General features: G+C 35.3%; 1 protein-coding gene across 1 annotated transcript in view; it reads left to right on the top strand.

Annotated features, from left to right (window-relative positions):
- Window positions 1–22,562, top strand: part of GPR158 (G protein-coupled receptor 158) — a 429,043-nt gene that overhangs the window by 374,071 nt on the left and 32,410 nt on the right. Inside the window, exon 7 of the mRNA XM_059183899.1 lies at window positions 14,509–14,747. Coding sequence (XP_059039882.1) covers window positions 14,509–14,747 — 239 coding nt within the window. The remainder of the gene's footprint in view (window positions 1–14,508; window positions 14,748–22,562) is intronic.

Below are 22,562 nucleotides of genomic sequence, written 5' to 3'. Positions count from 1 at the left end.
GTAGTTGCCAGAGGGTGGGTGTGGAGGATGAGCAAATGGGTGAAAGGAGTCAAATGATATAAAATAACTAAGTAATGGGAATATAATGTACAGCATGGTGACTATGTGTAATAATACTATATTGTATATTTGAAAGTTGTTGAGAAAGAAGATCATAAAAGTCTCCATTATAACAAAAATATTTGTAACTATGTACAGCAACAGATGTTAACTAGACTTACTGTATTGATCCATTTCATAATATACCAATATTGGATCATTATGTTATATACCTGAAAGTAATATAATGTTATTTGTCAATTTTACCTCAATTATTTTTTAAAATTAGGTAAAAAAGGTAAGTTACAGACTGGGAGAAAAATATCTTTCAGAGGACCTTATCCATAATATATAAACTTCTACAAATTATGAAAAGTTCTACAAATTATGAAAAATCAAACAATATAAAAAAAAAGAAAGAATTGAACAGACACTTCATAAAAGAAGACACACAAATCGCCAATAACACATTAAAATATGCTAAATATTATTCATCATTAGAGAAATTAAAATTAAAATCCCAGTGAGATACCATTTTATAATTACTAGACTGCATACAGTTAAAAAGATTAACACCACAAGTGTTAGTGAGAATGTGGAACAGATGGGACACTCATACATTGTTAGTGAAAATGAAAACTGGCTTAGCCACTTGGGAAACTGTTTGGAATTATCATACACAGTTAAATATACATTTACTATATGATCAAGCAATTCTATTCCTGGATATTTATCCAAGATAAATAATAACATACCCATACACACTTGTGCAAGAATGATCACAATGGCTTTCTTTATAAATGGCCTCAAATTTGAACCAACCCAATGTCCAGCAACAGAAAAATGGATACACAAGTTACAATAATTCATACAAAGGCATATTACTAAGTAATTAAAAAAAAAAAAACCTGAACTCCCTCAGCAGGGAGTCTGCTTCTCCTTCTCACACTCCCCCACCATGCTTTGTCTCTGTCTCTCTCTCATTCTCTCCCTCAAATAAATAAATAAAGTCTTTTTAAAAATAATTATGTGCTATCATATAACATGCTATTTACAGATATAGAATGTTATATGACAATGCTCAGAATTCCATATTATATTTTAAAAATCATATAAATTATATATTGTAATCTTAATATTATAAAATATTTTATATACATTAGAAAAAATACTAGAGAATAACATTCATCAAAATTCTAACAGTGTTTATGTATAGATAATGCTATTTTAGGTAGTATTCATTTCTTTCTTTTTATTTGTTTATCGTTTTCTATTTTTTTTTTTACTTTGATCATATAGTTTTAATGGTGGAATCAAATTGCATGTAAAAATAGATGAGACTTTACGATCCATAATAGGCAAGTTGATGTAGCAGGGACTTTGGGACCTGCAAAGTTTAGTCAAAGAGATTTAAATCTAGCAGTGAGACAAAGTGGAAATAGTTAAACAGCATGAGAACCAAAGAGCAATCACAATAATACTTTATATTTAATTTCCAAAACCTTCATTGACAATAATTAAAAGTTCTTCTATTTCAAGGATAACTAACTGCCATCTAAAAAGTTAAAAATATTACCAGTCGATAAACAGAGTGATTATTACATACTCACACAGCATATCTCCTGAACTTCTTTTGTGGTGGCACCTTCTACTTGCTAATTAATATAGTTTGTGTATTTTATTGTAGGTTAAGGTGAAGGTGAATGCAACAGTAATTTTAGAGTTCTTTTTTATATTTACTTTCATTTATACTGTTTAGCATTTCTTTTATATGAAAGTAACAGCTAATATAGGTTAAATAAGTTAATGTGCAGCTATTCATTGAGAATTTTGTTTTCTTATAAGTTATCACACATAGAAAAGAGTAACTATATATTCACAAATTTTTTGTTATCTTATGGTGACCCCCATATAGTCTGGTACAATTCTTTATCTTTAAATGTATGCTAAAGAGACTGAAAGACTGGAGTATTAGATCTTATAAAATTATTAAAACCTTAGAAAGAGAAACAAGTTTTCTTTTATTTCTACCATATCCCAATTTTAACATCATGACTGAAGAGAAAAGAGATTCAAACAACTTTGCCTTAGGGTATGCCTGGGAAATACTTATTCTGTGATTAACCTATTTCAGAGGGAAAGGGTTTTGTTTTGTTTTTTCAGGCATCAAAACTAAATCTTGAGTTAGAAGTAAGAACAGATCAAAATTTAAATAGTAACCTTAAAATGGTATCATTAAAAAATTTTCTAACTATAGAACCATTAGCGTTATGTTTCCCTTTTGAGGTTATAATATAATTGCTCATTTAAGTAATGATGCTATTAGGCAACCATCTGTAATAAATGTTTTTATAGTTTGTCTAAAGTCATGTTTTTAAATACCAAAATATCATATTAAATAGTAAAACATCAACTTTTAAAGACATTGAAACCTGGAATGAAATTTTAACTTAAAATTATTTCTGCCGGCCTGCCTGGGTGGTTCAGTTAGTTAAGCAGCTGACTCTTGATTTCAGCTCAGGTCATGATCCCAGAGTCCTGGGATGGAGCCCCGCCAGGCTCTACACTCAGCAGGAGTCTGCTTGAGGATTCTCTCTCTCCTTCTCCCTCTGTCCTCCCCTCCCCTCATATGCTCTCACTCACTCTCCCTCACTCTCTCTCTAAAATGAATAAATAAATCTTTTAAAAAAGTATAAAAAAAAGTATTTCTACCCATTAATCAGTGCTAAGTAATTGAAATGAAAGGACAGAACCTTTTTATATACTTCTACTTGGAAGACAATGGTCATAGAAATTATATTTACTCTAGATGTAAGAAAAGGAACAAGCATGTAGTTTTAATAACTTTTGATAATCTGACTTCTTCTTCATCTTCACAATGATTCGTCATCTGTCTATTGTTTGAAATATCTTTCTGTAGTAAGTTGGGGGTGAGAGAACAATGGAGAAGGAGCAATAGTACCTGTATTTAAATCTTTCTTTGCAAGATTTAATCTTTATCTTTTCAAAATTAAACATCTTTGGAGCACAAGCATTTTCTTGATATACAAAAAAAATTTTATCTTGATGAAGTTCAATTAATTTTTTTCTTTTGTTACATGTGCTTTTTATATCATATTTAAGAAACTATTGCCTAACCCCAGATCAAAAATTTTACCCCTGTTTTTTTCCAAGAATTTCATAACATTACCTCTTATATTTGGGTCTTGGATTTCTTTGGAATTAATTCTTATAGATCATATAAATTAAAGGTCTGCATTTATTCTTTTGCATGTGGATATCCACTTGTTTCAGGATCATCTTTAAAAGACTGTTCCTTTTTATTTTTTTCTTTATTTTGAGAGAAGGAGTGTGTGTGTGTGAATGGTGGGGGAGGAACAGGGGGAGAGAGAGAGAGAGAATCCCAAGCAGGCTCCACACTCAGCATAGAGCCTGATCTCAAGATTCCGAGATCATGACTTGAGCTGAAAGTAAGAGTCAAACACTTAAACAACAGAGCTACCCAGGCAACCCAGGACCATCCTCATTGAATAGTCTTGACAACATTGTCAAAAATCAGTTGACCGTGGATGTAAATAAATGTTCATTTCTGGATGATCAGTTTTATTCTATTGAGATATATATATATATATATATAGAGAGAGAGAGAGAGAGAGAGATAAATATAGATACATACATATATATGTATGTGGATATCTATACACACATACACACACATATATCTCCTTATGCTAATGTCATACTGTTTTATTTGGTATAGATTTATAGCAGCATTTGAAATCAGAAAGTGTGAGTCTTCCCACTTTTTTTTCCCCCTAGATTGACTATTTGAAGTGCTTTGCAATTTCGTATGAATTTTAGTATCAGTTTGTCCACTTCTGAAAATAAGTCAGTTAGATTTTTTAAAATATTTTATTTATCTATTTGAGACAGAGAGAAATAGCACAAGCTGAGAGGAGGATCAGCAGGAGAGGGAGAATCAGATTTCCTGCTGAGCACGGAGCCTCATGCAGGACTCAATCCCAGGACTCTGAGATCATGACCTGAACCATAGGCAGGTGCTTAATCGACTGAGCCACACAGGGGCCCCTCATTTGGAATTTTAATAGAGAATACATTGCGATCTCCGTATTGACTTGAATAGGAGATCAATTTAGGAAGTATTGCCATTTTACCAATATTGTATCCTCTGATCCGTGAACACAGCATGTTTTTCCATTTCTTTAGGTCTCCTTTAATTTCTTTCAGTGATATTCTATAGATTTCAGCATACGCATGTTTTACCTCCTTGGTTAAATTTACCCCTAGATATTTTACTCATTTCCATGCCTTAGTAAATGGAATTGTTTACTTAATTTCATTTTGGGATCACTGGTATAAAGAAATAAAAGCGTGGGGTGGAGGGCAGAGGGAGAGGGAGAGAGAGAATCCCAAACAGGATCCACTCTCAGTGCAGAGTCTTAAGTCCCAATCCTGAGATCATGACCTGGGCCAAAATTGAGATGGAAACTTAACCAACTGAAACACTCAGGCACCCCTATTGTGATGTCTTTATCTGGTTTTACAGTCAAAGTAATGCTGGCTTCATAAAATAATTTAGAATGCATTTATTCTTCTATTTTTAGAAGAGTTTGAGAATAATTGGTGTTAATTCTTCTTTAAATGTTTGGTAAAATTCACTGGTGAAGCCATCTGGTCCTTATCTTTTTTTTACTGGAAAGTTTTCAACTACTGATTCAGTCTCCTTGCTTATTATAGATCTTTGGAGATATCCTACTCCTTCTTGAGTCAGTGTAAACAATTTGTATGTTTCTAGGAATCAGTCCGTTCCATTTATGTTATCTAGGTTTTTTTTGGTATACAGTTTTTCATAGTATTCTCTTATAGTCCTTTTTATTCTGTAAAGTTGCTAGTAATGTCTTCCCTTCATTCCTGATTCTAGTAACATGAATCTTTCCCTCTTTTCCTTGTCAGAGTAACTGAAAGTTTGTCAATTTTTTTTATCCTTTTAAAGAACCAACTGTGGTTTGCTTATTCTTTATTCATTTCATCTTATTCCACTCTAATATTTATTATTTCCTTCCTTCAGCTTTCTTTGGATTTAGTTTGCTTTTTATTTTCTAATTTCTTACAGTGGAAATTTATTAATTTCATTTCTTCCCTTTTGAATACAGGCATTAGCAGTTATAAATTTCCCTCTAAACATCACATTTGCTAAAACTCATAAGCTTTGGTATGTTGTGTTTTCATTTTTATCTCAGATTGTTTTCTAATTTTTTATGTGATTTCTTCTTTAACTCATTGGTTTTTTATGAATGTACCATTTAATTTCCACATATTTGTTAATTTTTTTAGATTTCTTCTGTTACTAATTTTAATGCTAGTCTACTGTGGTCAGAGAAGATACTTTGTTTTATTTTAATCTTTTTCAATTTATTATGACTTCTTTTGTGGCTTGATTTTATCTATCCTGGAGAATGTTCTCTGTGCACTTGAGAAAAATGTGTAATCTGCTGTTGTTGGGTGGAGTGTTCTATATATGTCTATTAGATCTATGTGATTCATGATAGTGTTGAAGCCTTTGATTTTCTTATTCTCTGTCTAGATAGTCTATCTATTATTGAAATCAGAATGTTGATATCTCCAACTCCTATTGTAGAACCAACTGTGTTTCTCTCTTCAATACTATTAATATTTGCTTCATACATTTTGAGGCCCTGACGTTTGGTGCATATGTATTTACAAATATTAATATTTTGATGGATTGGCAGTTTTAAAATTATGTCTTTCTTTGTCTCTTTTAACAAATTTTGTCTTAAAGTATTTTTTTATCTGATATTAACATAGTCATACTAGCTCCCCTTTGGTCACTATTTGCATGGGATATTTTTTTCCATTGTTTCAGTTTTACCTATTTGTTTCTTTGGATCCAAACTGAATCTCTTGTAGACAATATACTGCTGGATCTAGTTAAAAATCTATTCTGCCATCTCTGTCTTTTAGTTGGAGAATTTAACCAATTTACATTTAATGTAATTATTCATAAGGAAGGACATACTTCTTTCATTTTGGTACTTGTTTTTATATATCTTTCATCATTTTTATTCCTCAACTGCTTCATTACTGTCTGCTCTTATGATAAATCAATGTTTTCTAATCCCTCATTTTTATTCCATTTTCATTTTTTACTATATATGGTTATTTTCTCAATGGTTGTCCTGGGGATTACAATTTAAATTAATACCAACTTAGTTTCAGTAATACAAAAACTTTGCCATATATCATTCTGTCCCCCCTTTTACAATGTTATATCACAAATTATAATCTCAACATTATTTGCCCATCAACATAGATGTATACTTATTACTTTATATAGTTGTCTTTTAAATTATAGAAGAAAAAAGAACAGTTACAAACCAAAAATATATTAATACTGACTTCTATATTTATTTCTGTGATTATCTTTACCTGTATTCTTCATTATTTCATGTACATTTCAGTTACAGTCTAGTATCTTTCATTTCAGCCTGAAGAACTTCCTTTAATATTTCTTGTAGACCAGATTTATTAATGATGAACTCTCTCAATTTTATTTATTTGGTAACAAATTAATTTTTCCTTCATTATTGAAAGAGTTTTGCCAGTTACAGAATTTTGTTGACAGTTTTTTTTTCCTTTTAGCATCTTGAATATGTTATCTCAGTGCCCTCTGACCTCCACTGTTTCTGATGAAAGAATAGGTCTTAATCTTACTAAGAATCCCTTTTATATAGCAGATACTTTTCCCAGTTGCTTTCAAGATTTTCTTTTGATCTTAGCTTTCAAGAGCTTGATTATAATGTGTCTTAATGTGAGTCTCTTTGAGTTTGTTTTACTTTGATTACTTGAGCTTCTTGAATATGTAGATTTAAATCTGTTGTCAAATTTGGGAAGTTTTAGTCATTATTTCTTCAAATATTCCTATTGACTTTTTTCTCTCCTTTCTGGAACTCCCATTTTGCAAATCTTGATATTCTTAATAGTGTACCACAGGTCTCTTATTATTCTTCATTTTATCTTTATTTCTATTCCTTATACCATATAATCTCAATTGACCTATATTCAAATTTACTGACTCTTCTGCATGGTTGGGTCTGCATGTAAATCCTTCTAGTGAATTTTTTATTTCAGTTATTTCAACTCATTTCAGTTATTATATTTTTCAAGTTCAAAACTTCCATTTGATTCCTTTATATAATTCCTATCTACTTATTGATATTCTTTTGTTGTTGTTGTTAAACATCATTCTTTCTTTACTTTAGTTCTTTGTGCATGGTTTTTTTTTTAGCTTTTTTTTTTTAATATTTTATTTATTTATTTGACAGGCAGAGATCACAAGCAGGCAGAGAGGCAGGCTAAGAGAAAGAGGAGGAAGCAGGCTCCCCGCTGAGCAGAGAGCCTGACTCAGGGTTCCATCCCAGGACTCTGGGATCATGACCTGAGCCGAAGGTAGAGGCTTTAACCCACTGAGCCACCCAGGCATCCTCCCCCCTTTTTTTTTTTAGCTTTTTGACCATATTTGATAGAGTTAAAGTCTTTGTCTAGTAAATATAATGCCTGAGCTTCCTGAGAGACAGTTTCCATTAATTTAATTTTTTTCATGTGGGCCACACACCCTTATTTCTTTCCCTGTTTCTTTTTTCTTTTCCTTTTCTTTTTTATTTATTTATTTTTTGGGGGGGGTGACTGGAAATTTTGAATATTATAATGTGATAAATCTGGAATCAGATTCTTCATCCTCCCCAGCACTTATTGTTGTTCCTTGTTATAGTTGCTGCTGTTGGTTTGTTTACTGGCTTTTCTGAACTAATTCTGTTATATCTTTGCTTTATATAGCCACTGAAGTCTCTGTTCTGTTCTGTTGACTTACTGATGAGCTAGTGGTTTAACAGAGATTTCCTTAAAGCCTTGAACAAATAAGAACTTTTTAAAATTTAGTTTTTGTACATGGATTTTGTGTGTATATGTGTATGTTGGGACACGTCATCAACACTCAGTCAGGCACTTTACAACTTTGCCTTAGACTTTATTTCCTGCTTATGCAGAGTCTCGGGTCAGCAAGATATGAAAGTTTAAGGTCTTATTAAGTCTTTTCTGAGTATTTTCCCGCTTTCCAGATACCTGGGAATATATGGAAGTTTTTCAAAACCCTTTTTGCTCAGGTCTCATTCCCTAGGCTTTCTTCCTTTCTGTTTAGTCTGTTTTCTGTCCTAACCATTATCTCTTGTTCCAAGTGGCATCAACCAATCCATTTGCCTTTAACTGTTTTAGTCAGATGACCCCCAAGTAGGGATCCCAGCCTTAGGAATGTTCCCAGTTGAGTGAAATAAAGCAGCCTCTTAGAAACACAAGTCAAAACTACAATGACATATCATCTCAACACCTGTCAGAATGGATAAAATCAGAAATACAAGAAACAACAAATGTTGGTGAGGATGTTGCATCTTGCACTATTGGTGGGAATGCAGACTGGTACAGCCACTGTGGAAAACAGTATGGAATTTCCTCAAAAAGTTAAAAATAGAACTACCCTATGATCTAGTAATCACACTATTGGGTACTTACTCAAAAAAATACAAAAACAGTAATTCAGAGGGATACATGCACCCCTATATTGCAGTATTTTTTACAATAGCCAAATTATGGAAGCAACCCAAGTGTCCATCAATAGATGAATGGATATAGAAGATGTTAAATATATATATATATGTGTGTGTGTGTGTGTGTGTACACACACACACACACCACACAATGGAATATTATTCAGCCATAAAAAGAATAAAATCTTACTATTTGCAATAACATGGATGGAGCTAGAGACTATAATGCTAAGCAAAATAAGTCAATCAGATACATAAATACCATATGATTTCATGCATATGTGAAATTTAAGAAACAAAATAAATGTGCGAAGGAAAAAAAGAGAGAGAGAGATACGCCATGAAAAATAGACTCTTAACTCTAGAAAACAAACTGATGGTTACCAGAGGGGAGGTGGGTGGGAGAATGGGTGAAATAGATGTTGGGATTAAAGAGTATACGTGTCATGATGAGAACTGATTAATGTATAGACTTATTGAGTCATTGTATTTTACACCTGAAAGTAATATAACACTGCATGTTAACTATATTGGAATTTAAAAAAATAATAAAAAAAGGCAGACCCTTTGAACTAGTCTTTCAGGGAGCCTCCAGAAAAGTCAAAATGAACAACCACAGTTTTTTAAGAATAAGATCCATTGTGTTTGCCTAGTACTACTTACTTGTCCTGAAAATGCATGATGTTGTCTTTGAGTTCACCACTGACCTGGGGAATGGGAAATAGGACACTGGATAGAACAGTATGTTAAAATGTCACAAAACTCTTTTACTCAGATTCAGCTGTTTTCTTCTTGTTAAGCATCCTTCTGGTTTCTGTATGCTTTTGATTCTTTTCCAGGGTTCCAAAAAAAAAAAAAGTTGATTCTAATAGCTTTTGCCACTTTATTCATTGCTTTTATGCATGGATAGACTTCTTTATTCTACTACTTTTGCTGATATCATTACCCAAAACCATTATATTTTAATTGCCTATTCATTTATGTTTACTACATTACATTGAGCCTGAGAGCAGGTAGATGTTGCATTTGCATTCCTAATAAGTTTACAAATGATGTTGATGATAAAGGTTTAGGAACCACTGACCTAGAGCAAGCAACATCTAAACTGAGCCATGAAAAAATAGATAGGAATTAGGTGAATTAGGTGTTGGTATTATGGGAGGGAGGAGCAGTGAGGAAAGCTGAGGGCAAGGTTCAGACAGAGGACACCAGCATATAGTTCACAGGGACCTGCAGGTTTGTAGGAAAAGGAGAGTGATGAGAGATGAGGCTGCCAAGGCAAGAGAGAACCAATATTCAAAGACATTTAAAGACCTTTTACCATATTAAGGAGCTAGGATTTGGGTGAAGAGCCACTGAAGGACTATAATCAGGGAGCAATGTGATCAGAAGTGATCACTGTGGCTTCAGTGTATGGTGTGGATTGAAGGTGGACAAGACCAATAATTATGAAGCTTCTGTAGGAGTAGGTTGATGACCAAGAACTATATAGGGACAGTGAAGATAAAGAAAAAGAAAGATTTGAAAGATATTTAAGAGGTAGAAATTAAATTTCTAAACACTCATTACATGTCTGGAATGTAGGTGAAGGAGAAAAATTAAAGTATATTCCTAGGTTTCTGTTTTGATCAATTAAATGGTAATAGTCACTGAGACAGGTAACATAGGAGAAAAGAAGGCTAGAGGAACAAGGAGTAGGGAGAGGGATAATTTAATTTGGGGACCTGTTGATGTCCAGTAGGTCACTGAGTAGAGAGATTTTGAGCTCAGGAGAGAGATCTAAACTAAGACCCAGATCTGGGACTTTCCAGTCCATAGATAACTGAAACAAGGGAGTAGATGGAATTCCGTGGGTACAATATGCAGAGCAAGAAATAGATCTAGATGGCTACATTTTGGATATCCATGAGAAATGCTACCATTTAAGGGGAAACCTGGGGAAGAGAAATCTGCATTAGAGACTACAAAGTTGCTAACAGAGGAAGAGGAAGAAAATCAAGAGGACATGACAGAATGTAAGCCAAGTGCTTTAGCCATGCTGAAAGGTAGAGAGAGATTAATTAACATAAGGAGTAACAATATCAATTATGTACTTGAAGACAGTAACTGATACCTAAGTACAAGTCCTGACAGTGGAGTTTCATGCATTTAAGCCAGAAATGTATGGAAAGTGAAAAAGTAGAAGCATATAATATAGTGACAGCCAGTTCATGGGTTGTCCTTTCCATTGTTTCAACACAATTTCTATGAATTTATCTATTACTAATAATGAAAACTTAGTATAGTGTTTAAATATGCCTTTTCATATTAAATTCTAGAAATTTCTTACAGTCTTCTTGTATATGTTACTGTTTTCCTTCAGAAATAGTGAGACCTTCTGAACAGATGGGTAGCCTGAAGATTTACCTATGGAAAAAAAAAATAGTAGAAAAAGTAATCTAAGAAATTCAATGATTGTATTTTTTTCCTACAGCTGTATTTCATACAAATGCACATCTAAAGATTTCCTTTTTTGAAATTGGTTTTTCAGGAATGAACCCATATAAACTAACAAGAGCTTCTTTTCTTAAAGATATGGTAGAATTTTCATTTTATTTTAAGGCAACACTAGAAAAATGCATCTTATTCCGTTATACCAAAACTAATATCCTGAAATGCTAACATTGAGGTGCAGACTTGTGTTAGTTAGACTGTTTCCCAGGATTCAAAAACCAGTTAAAATCAGTAACGGGAGACTCATGAGGGATTTTGCTTTGTTTATTCCTCTCTGGAAATGAGATAATGGGATCTGTGACAATCTTGAATTCTCAGACTATATAATAAATATCCAGAGGGTCATCTGGAACACATGAAAATTTCTAATAATTTAGAATTGGGATTTATTGACTGAAAGATTACCAACTTGGGATCGTATAGATTTCCTTTGCAAAATGCAACTAATATTTCCTGCTTTGTACTTTCTTATGTGATTTCCTTCAGCTAGAATATCTCCTTGTATCTTCTTCACTTTCCCCTATTTCTGTTGACATCCATCAAAGTCCAGATCAAATACCACCGATTCTATTAACTTACTATACTTACTAAGTACATACGACATAGACTATATGCTGTTTTATATGGCAGTTATTTGCATACTTATTTCTAGTTAAACTGTAAGCTCCAGGAACTATATCTTATCCCCCATGTTGCCTAGCATGATACCCAGCATAGGGTTGTCACTATATAAATATTAATTTGTTACGCTTACATTTCAGTTATTCAAATTATACCTAGAATTAGAAGAGTTCTCTTTTTTCTGCCCAGCCAAAACATAGAAAGCCATAAAAATGGGCCACGTTTCCTCTTTTGAGTTCCTAGTCATTCAAAATTTATAATTCATCCAGGTATATCCAGAAACAATGATGTGTACATAGTGGCTGCAAGTCTCTCCTACAGACAATAAGATTGGCACAAGCAAAAACACTAATTTGTTTTAAAGTTTCTCTTATTTCTGAGGGTTCTCTGAAATTTTTGATTTGCTAATTACAATAGAAGGCTTCTTATAAGATTAGTCATTGGCCAATAAATTGATACACTTGTTTAAAGCAGAAAAGCATTAAGGAAGTGTGTAAGAGACTATAATTTAAAATGCACAAATAATTATTTAGCAATATTTTTTAACTTTTTCTTAAATTATTTTAGAGAGAGGGAGAGAGAGAGCAAGCACATGTGCATGAGTGGGGGTAGGAGCAGAAGGAGAGGGAGAGAAATCCTCAAGCAGACTTTGTGATGAGCAGAGAAGCCCACGTGGGGCTCAATCCCAGGACCCTGAGATCATGACATGAGTCAAAATTAGGAATCAATGCTTAAGCAACCAAGCTGCCCAGGTGCCCCTCATTTACCAATATTTTTGAGAAAAAGCCCCTTCTTTGAATATGGGTCTGGTATTTGGAGTGCATTGTTCTCTTTCTAACATAGATCACTGTAATGCATTATCTCCTTTTCACAATGTTAATCTTTAAATAAGAGTGTAAACCTAAAGATTTTTAAAGTAATCTGAGTATAGATTCTTTCTGGATTTTTATGTTTATTGACCACCCCACTATATTAAAGTTTCCTCACTTTCCCCTAAGTTAACAGCTTATTTAATGATTCACCTATATGCAGTCTTTCCAAAGCATTCAAGATAGATTTGATACAAATAAGTCTCATTTTGTTTCACAGTCATATGTAGTTATTTTATTTATAATTTAGTTAAATTATATAAGGTGATAATAGTAGGCACAATTTGGGGACAAAGACAACTGATTCTTAACCAGTAGCAGTTCAGCTGGTTGGAGCAGAAGTGTTTGAGGCATACTAGACAGAGATAGCAAGTTAGCTGCCAATGCTTGCATTTAGCACGACATGGACAGAACTCAATATGTTTTACGTAGAATGGAGAATAACCGTTAACCTGGTGAACTACTTAAATGGAGAGTAAAGAGATCTACTATATTCTTATTTTATACTAATATCTTTCTGACATTGTTCCTCAGGAAAGTTAAGGGTAAGTATTTTATTTAGAATTAAATATCTTCATCCTCTGTGTTAGCTAAAGGACCATGGAGTTAAAAGTATAGGGGAAAGAAGAATAAATAACAATCTGCTAAAAAAATAAATAAATGAATAAATAAATAAAAAACTTTCTTTGCTTGATGTGTTATGTTGATTCAGGAAGAGCTGTAGATTCACCATTAGATCTTGTTTGTTGATTCACCAAAGATCTGTAGAAAGAGAAAAAATCGTATAATACATCTAGGCTATTTCAAGTGTGTAGGCTTCATTTCTGGATTTATAATCATTTTTATGAGGAATTTATAGGAGTACTTCATAAAAATTTTTTGAAAGAATGAGATGGATGAGGAAATGGAAAGTTTGGGAAAATAAATTTAATTTTGCCTTTTGGAAATTGATTATGGATAGTCTCAGGAACCACTCAGTTTTGTGACATAGAATAATCAGAATGAGAGTGGGGAGTTAAATCAGCTAAGAACACTCTGGAGATAAAATTATAGAAAAGGGCAAAAGGAAGGACCTTTGTAGTAAGGTTGGATTTTGTCTCCACACAGTAAGAAAGATGGCACAGCTCTTAGATATCATTTAATCCAGTAGTTCTCAACCCTGGCTATTCATTTGAATTACATACACAGAAAAAAATTTATTTTAATTGATTTCTTATAGGTCATCCCAAACCTCTTCCTTAGTATGGTGATCTTAATTCAGTTACTCCAGAGTTTAAATACCTCTTCCATAGTTTTCATATTTATTTCATTATGATTTTTGGTAATGTGTTAAATTCATGACGAAGGGAGGTCATTCAGAATAATTTTCAGAAAATACCTTTCATATCATCCTACTGTAAAAAAGTAACTGGTTCAAGGAAGTTTTTGACTTAGTATAATATTGTGAAATCTAACTACTCATTTTCAGGAGTGCTTTTGATTCCTCAGAAACCCTGTTCCTTTTGATTCCTCAGAAACCCTAGCTTGCCTATAGATCTTGTCTATGGATCTTAAGATCTTGAGCATGTTCCTTAAAATATTAAGACACACTCAAAAGAATTCCATCCTATACAAATCTGTTGACTCCCTGGCATCTAATGTAGGGTACTTGTTTTGCTATTGGAAGACAAAAACTGGAATGAAATGAAGTGACAATATAAGTAATACTGTTTGTGGGCTTTTTTCATGTTATAACTCTGCATTAAGTAGGTTTTGGTGGGTTTAAATCTCACCCAGGTGAAATAAAGTATTACGGAGTTTTTCTGAGGGTTAAGTTTGCTTCACATGTTGATATTTTGCTTTTCCAGGGTTTTGAAGGTGTTTCTTTCGCGAACAGCCCAGCGGATTCCATATATGACTGGTGGACGGGTCATGAGGATGCTGGCAGTAATGCTTCTGGTAGTATTCTGGTTTCTTGTTGGCTGGACTTCGTCTGTTTGCCAGAATTTGGAGAGGCAGATTTCACTTATTGGCCAAGGGCAAACATCTGATCACCTCATCTTCAACATGTGCCTCACCGAGCGCTGGGATTACATGACAGCAGTCGGTATGTGGTCACTTGGTGTGTGCGGTTTGGCTTGTCCTTTTTCCAGTGACAATAAAACGGACTTCCTTAGAAGAAGCCTTACCATATCCTTTACGAAACTGAAAGGGATTTCACCTAATGTGGTTTGGGTGAAACAATATTATAAAAAGGACAATAATGACGTGTGGAATGCAGACTTTTTCTGAGTTTCCATTCTTTTTCAAAGGCATATAGATTTGTAGCTTTGTTGAGAAAATGTAATCAAGTAAATCAGAAAGGGGAAATGCAGCAGGTAAGAGCAACTTCTTCGTATACAGAGACTTTCTGTTTTCCATCTTAGCAATGTATTCCGATTTGATTAGCAATAGCTATTCTGATTTAGTTCTTTAGGTGGGAGCAAAAGGGAAACACAGTGGTGTTTTTTATATAGTTTTGGTCCTTTGATATTTCAGGCTTGGGATCTAGGGCACTCTTTGGGTAGAGATTTTTCCCTGCAGACTTTTTAATTGATCTATCGTTCTTCTAAAGATGATTTATTAGGAATTCTCTGAAGGTCCAGTATTACACAAAAATGAAGCCACGCTCGCTGGGGTTAGTTAGAGTTCTATGACCGAGAAGCTGGAGAACTTGGAGAATCACATGATGTCTTAGGCCAGAAGCACAGGTTTTTCTGGCACCTTGGTTTTTGGAAAATGAGGAAGAGATATCAGTAGGAATATTTCTGTTGAACATTAGGCTCTTTTAAGCCAGGCCTCTAAAGATATGAAAAATAATGAAAACAAATTTTTGTTATTTGGTTGTCATTCCCTTCAATAAACCACAGAACAAGTCTTATTTTTTGTTTGGCAGATGTCAAAAATAAACACGTGGGTCTAATTCCTATTTTCTGTCTCCCCCATATTTGGCAATTGTTGGTTGAATATTCACATTTAGTATTTTGCTAGAAGTCAATAAAAGATGTATTTAATTTATAACTTAAATGTAATAATGTTTTTCTGGGCAAGATATTTTAGGAATTGTATTGGCCTATATCTATAATAATAAAGCAATGTGGGTATGTAAAAGGAATGATTATAATGATTCTATGTAAAGCCAACCATCATTATTTTGATCAATATCAAAGATATTGAAATATCAAAGATATCAGCATGTACCAGTAGATACCCATATCAGAAGATAAAACATAGAACTAGTCTGATTTTGACTTTAGTGTAGATATGAAAATTAAATGAATTGTATAGATATAAAATTACTACTCAGTAGAAGCCTCTAACATTATTTTACATTGTTCAATCCAAATTAAGCAAACTAGGAAAAATTATTTTCCCATATTACTGTGAAGAAAAGCCTACTATATTTCATTTGTTTTACTCTACTCAAAAATATACAATGATGCATCATTGGGTAGAAAATAAACAAGCAGAAAGTATGGCCTATTTATCTAGCATTTTTAAAAAATTTTGGTTTGTCGGGAGTCAAGATGGCGGAGAAGTAGCAAGCTGAGACTGCTTCAGCTAGCCGGAGATCAGCTAGATAGCTTATCTAAAGATTGCAAACACCTGAAAATCCATCGGCAGATCGAAGAGAAGAAGAACAGCAATTCTGGAAACAGAAAAACAACCACTTTCTGAAAGGTAGGACCGGCGGAGAAGTGAATCCAAAGCGACGGGAAGATAGACCCCGGGGGGAGGGGCCGGCTCCCGGCAAGCGGCGGAGCAACCGCGCACAAAATCAGGACTTTTAAAAGTCTGTTCCGCGGAGGGACATCGCTCCAGAGGCTAAACCGGAGCGAAGCCCACGCGGGGTCAGCGTGGCCTCAGGTCCCGCAGGGTCACAGAAGGATCGGGGGTGTCTGAGTGTCGCAGAGCTTGCGGGTATTGGAACGGGAAAGCCGGCTACAGAGACAGAGCCGACAGTAAGCTCGCAGCTCCGTGTTACCTTGAACCGGTCGCAGGCTCGGTGAGCTCGGAGCGCGGCCGGAGGTCAGGCAGACGGGAGTAACTGGGCGCTGTTCTCTGAGGGCGCACTGAGGAGTGGGGCCCTGGGCTCTCGGCTCCTCCGGGCCGGAGACCAGGAGGCCGCCATTTGTATTCCCGTCCTCTGGAACTCTACGGAAAGCGCTCAGGGAACAAAAGCTCCTGAAAGCAAACCCGAGCAGATTACTCACCCCGGCCCCGGGTAAGGGCGGTGTAATTCCGCCTGGGGCAAAGACACTTGAAAATCACTACAACAGGCCCCTCCCCCAGAAGATCAACAAGAAATCCAGCCGAGACCAAGCTCACCTACCAAGGAGTGCGGTTTCAATACCAAGGAGAGCAGCAGAATTCCAGAGGAGGAGAAAGCCAAGCACGGAACTCATGGCTTTTTTCCTGTGATTTTTTTTTAGTCTTGCAGTTAATTTAATTTTTTCTTTTTCATTTTTTTTTTTTTCTCGCCTTCGGGTAAAATTTTTTTTTTTTTTTAACTGTTACCTTTTTCTTTTTTAACGATTTTTCACTAGTTTATCTAATATATATATATATTTTTTTACATTTTTCTTAGGTGTTTTCTTTTTTAAAAAAAAATTCTTTTCTTTTTTTTTTTTTTTTTTTTTTTTTTTTTTTTTTTTTCTTTCTTCCTTTTTGAACCTCTTTTTATCCCCTTTCTCCCCACTCACGATTTTGGATCTCTTCTAATTTGGCTAAAGCATATTTTCCTGGGGTTGTTGCCACCCTTTTAGTATTTTACTTGCCCCTTCATTTACTCTTATCTGGACAAAATGACAAGACGTAAAAATTCACCACAAAAAAAAGAACAAGAGGCAGTACCGAAGGCTAGGGACCTAATCAATACAGACATCGGTAATATGTCAGATCTAGAGTTCAGAATGACAATTCTCAAGGTTCTAGCCGGGCTCGAAAAAGGCATGGAAGATATTAGAGAAACCCTCTCGAGAGATATAAAAGCCCTTTCTGGAGAAATAAAAGAACTAAAATCTAACCAAGTTGAAATCAAAAAAGCTATTAATGAGGTGCAATCAAAAATGGAGGCTCTCACTGCTAGGATAAATGAGGCAGAAGAAAGAATTAGTGATATAGAAGACCAAATGACAGAGAATAAAGAAGCTGATCAAAAGAGGGACAAACAGCTACTGGACCACGAGGGGAGAATTCGAGAAATAAGTGACACCATAAGACGAAACAACATTAGAATAATTGGGATTCCAGAAGAAGAAGAAAGTGAGAGGGGAGCAGAAGGTATACTGGAGAGAATTATTGGGGAGAATTTCCCCAATATGGCAAAGGGAACAAGCATCAAAATTCAGGAGGTTCAGAGAATGCCCCTCAAAATAAATAAGAATAGGCCCACACCCCGTCACATAATAGTAAAATTTACAAGTCTCAATGACAAAGAGAAAATCCTGAAAGCAGCCCGGGAAAAGAAGTCTGTAACATACAATGGTAAAAATATTAGATTGGCAGCTGACTTATCCACAGAGACCTGGCAGGCCAGAAAGAGCTGGCATGATATTTTCAGAGCACTAAACGAGAAAAACATGCAGCCAAGAATACTATATCCAGCTAGGCTATCATTGAAAATAGAAGGAGAGATTAAAAGCTTCCAGGACAAACAACAACTGAAAGAATTTGCAAATACCAAACCAGCTCTACAGGAAATATTGAAAGGGGTCCTCTAAGCAAAGAGAGAGCCTACAAGTGGTAGATCAGAAAGGAACAGAGACCATATACAGTAACAGTCACCTTACAGGCAATACAATGGCACTAAATTCATATCTCTCAATAGTTACCCTGAATGTGAATGGGCTAAATGCCCCTGTCAAAAGACACAGGGTATCAGAATGGATAAAAAAACAAAACCCATCTATATGTTGCCTCCAAGAAACACATTTTAAGCCCGAAGACACCTCCAGATTTAAAGTGAGGGGGTGGAAAAGAATTTACCATGCTAATGGACATCAGAAGAAAGCAGGAGTGGCAATCCTTATATCAGATCAATTAGATTTTAAGCCAAAGACTGTAATAAGAGATGAGGAAGGACACTATATCATACTCAAAGGGTCTGTCCAACAAGAAGATTTAACAATTTTAAATATCTATGCCCCCAACGTGGGAGCAGCCAACTATATAAACCAATTAATAACAAAATCAAAGAAACACATAAACAACAATACAATAATAGTAGGGGACTTTAATATTCCCCTCACTGAAATGGACAGGTCATCCAAGCAAAAGATCAGCAAGGAAATAAAGGCCTTAAATGACACACTGGACCAGATGGACATCACAGATATATTCAGAATATTTCATCCCAAAGCAACAGAATACACATTCTTCTCTAGTGCACATGGTACATTCTCCAGAATAGATCACATCCTCGGTCCTAAATCAGGACTCAACCGGTATCAAAAGATTGGGATCATTCCCTGCATATTTTCAGACCACAATGCTCTAAAGCTAGAACTCAACCACAAAAGGAAGTTTGGAAAGAACCCAAATACATGGAGACTAAACAGTATCCTTCTAAAGAATGAATGGGTCAACCGGGAAATTAAAGAAGAATTGAAAAAAATCATGGAAACAAATGATAATGAAAATACAACGGTTCAAAATCTGTGGGACACAACAAAGGCAGTCCTGAGAGGAAAATATATAGCGGTACAAGCCTTTCTCAAGAAACAAGAAAGGTCTCAGGTACACAACCTAACCCTACACCTAAAGGAGCTGGAGAAGGAACAAGAAAGAAACCCTAAGCCCAGCAGGAGAAGAGAAATCATAAAGATCAGAGCAGAAATCAATGAAATAGAAACCAAAAAAACAATAGAACAAATCAACGAAACTAGGAGCTGGTTCTTTGAAAGAATTAATAAAATTGATAAACCCCTGGCCCGACTTATCAAAAAGAAAAGAGAAAGGACCCAAATAAATAAAATAATGAATGAAAGAGGAGAGATCACAACTAACACCAAGGAAATACAAACTATTATAAGAACATACTATGAGCAACTCTACGGCAATAAATTTGACAATCTGGAAGAAATGGATGCATTCCTAGAAACATATAAACTACCACAACTGAACCATGAAGAAATAGAAAGCCTGAACAGACCCATAACCAGTAAGGAGATTGAAACAGTCATTAAAAATCTCCAAACAAACAAAAGCCCAGGGCCAGACGGCTTCCCGGGGGAATTCTACCAAACATTTAAAGAAGAACTAATTCCTATTCTCCTGAAACTGTTCCAAAAAATAGAAATGGAAGGAAAACTTCCAAACTCATTTTATGAGGCCAGCATCACCTTGATCCCAAAACCAGACAAGGATCCCACCAAAAAAGAGAGCTATAGACCGATATCCTTGATGAACACAGATGCGAAAATACTCAACAAAATACTAGCCAATCGGATTCAACAGTACATTAAAAAGATTATTCACCACGACCAAGTGGGATTTATTCCAGGGCTGCAAGGTTGGTTCAACATCCGCAAATCAGTCAATGTGATACAACACATCAATAAAAGTAAGAACAAGAACCATATGATACTCTCAATAGATGCTGAAAAAGCATTTGACAAAGTACAACATCCCTTCCTGATCAAAACTCTTCAAAGTGTAGGGATAGAGGGCACATACCTCAATATCATCAAAGCCATCTATGAAAAACCCACCGCAAATATCATTCTCAATGGAGAAAAACTGAAAGCTTTTCCGCTAAGGTCAGGAACACGGCAGGGATGTCCATTATCACCACTGCTATTCAACATCGTACTAGAGGTCCTAGCCTCAGCAATCAGACAACAAAAGGAAATTAAAGGCATCCAAATCGGCAAAGAAGAAGTCAAATTATCACTCTTCGCAGATGATATGATACTATATGTGGAAAACCCAAAAGACTCCACTCCAAAACTGCTAGAACTTATACAGGAATTCAGTAAAGTGTCAGGATATAAAATCAATGCACAGAAATCAGTTGCATTTCTCTACACCAACAGCAAGACAGAAGAAAGAGATATTAAGGAGTCAATCCCATTTACAATTGCATCCAAAACCATAAGATACCTAGGAATAAACCTAACCAAAGAGACACAGAATCTATACTCAGAAAACTATAAAGTACTCATGAAAGAAATTGAGGAAGACACAAAGAAATGGAAAAATGTTCCATGCTCCTGGATTGGAAGAATAAATATTGTGAAAATGTCTATGCTACCTAAAGCAATCTACACATTTAATGCAATTCCTATCAAAGTACCATCCATCTTTTTCAAAGAAATGGAACAAATAATTCTAAAATTTATATGGAACCAGAAAAGACCTCGAATAGCCAAAGGGATATTGAAAAAGAAAGCCAACGTTGGTGGCATCACAATTCCGGACTTCAAGCTCTATTACAAAGCTGTCATCATCAAGACAGCATGGTACTGGCACAAAAACAGACACATAGATCAATGGAACAGAATAGAGAGCCCAGAAATAGACCCTCAAATCTATGGTCAACTAATCTTCGACAAAGCAGGAAAGAATGTCCAATGGAAAAAAGACAGCCTTTTCAATAAATGGTGCTGGGAAAATTGGACAGCCACATGCAGAAAAATGAAATTGGACCATTTCCTTACACCACACACAAAAATAGACTCAAAATGGATGAAGGACCTCAATGTACGAAAGGAATCCATCAAAATCCTTGAGGAGAACACGGGCAGCAACCTCTTCGACCTCTGCCGCAGCAACATCTTCCTAGGAACAACGCAAAAGGCAAGGGAAGCAAGGGAAAAAATGAACTACTGGGATTTCATCAAGATCAAAAGCTTTTGCACAGCAAAGGAAACAGTTAACAAAATCAAAAGACAACTGACAGAATGGGAGAAGATATTTGCAAACGACATATCAGATAAAGGACTAGTGTCCAGAATCTATAAAGAACTTAGCAAACTCAACACCCAAAGAACAAATAATCCAATCAAGAAATGGGCAGAAGACATGAACAGACATTTCTGCAAAGAAGACATCCAGATGGCCAACAGACACATGAAAAAGTGCTCCATATCACTTGGCATCAGGGAAATACAAATCAAAACCACAATGAGATATCACCTCACACCAGTCAGAATGGCTAAAATCAACAAGTCAGGAAATGACAGATGCTGGCGAGGATGCGGAGAAAGGGGAACCCTCCTACACTGTTGGTGGGAATGCAAGCTGGTGCAGCCACTCTGGAAAACAGCATGGAGGTTCCTCAAAATGTTGAAAATAGAACTGCCCTATGACCCAGCAATTGCACTATTGGGTATTTACCCTAAAGATACAAATGTAGTGATCCAAAGGGACACATGCACCCGAATGTTTATAGCAGCAATGTCCACAATAGCCAAACTATGGAAAGAACCTAGATGTCCATCAACAGATGAATGGATCAAGAAGATGTGGTATATATACACAATGGAATACTATGCAGCCATCAAAAGAAATGAAATCTTGCCATTTGCAACAACATGGATGGAACTAGAGCGTATCATGCTTAGCGAAATAAGTCAAGCAGAGAAAGACAACTATCATATGATCTCCCTGATATGAGGAAGTGGTGATGCAACATGGAGGCTTAAGTGGGTAGAAGAATAAATGAAACAAGATGGGATTGGGAGGGAGACAAACCATAAGTGACTCTTAATCTCACAAAACAAACTGAGGGTTGCCGGGGGGAGGGGGTTGGGGAGAAGGGGGTGGGATTATGGACATTGGGGAGGGTATGTGATTTGGTGAGTGCTGTGAAGTGTGTAAACCTGGTGATTCACAGACCTGGGGATAAAAATATATGTATATAAAAAATATATGTTTATAA

The sequence above is a fragment of the Mustela lutreola genome, chromosome 8 (assembly GCF_030435805.1).
Source record: "Mustela lutreola isolate mMusLut2 chromosome 8, mMusLut2.pri, whole genome shotgun sequence".
In the NCBI taxonomy this organism is placed as follows: domain Eukaryota; kingdom Metazoa; phylum Chordata; class Mammalia; order Carnivora; family Mustelidae; genus Mustela; species Mustela lutreola.
Note: the sequence above shows the minus strand (reverse complement) of the source record. Positions and strands in the feature narration are given on the sequence as shown.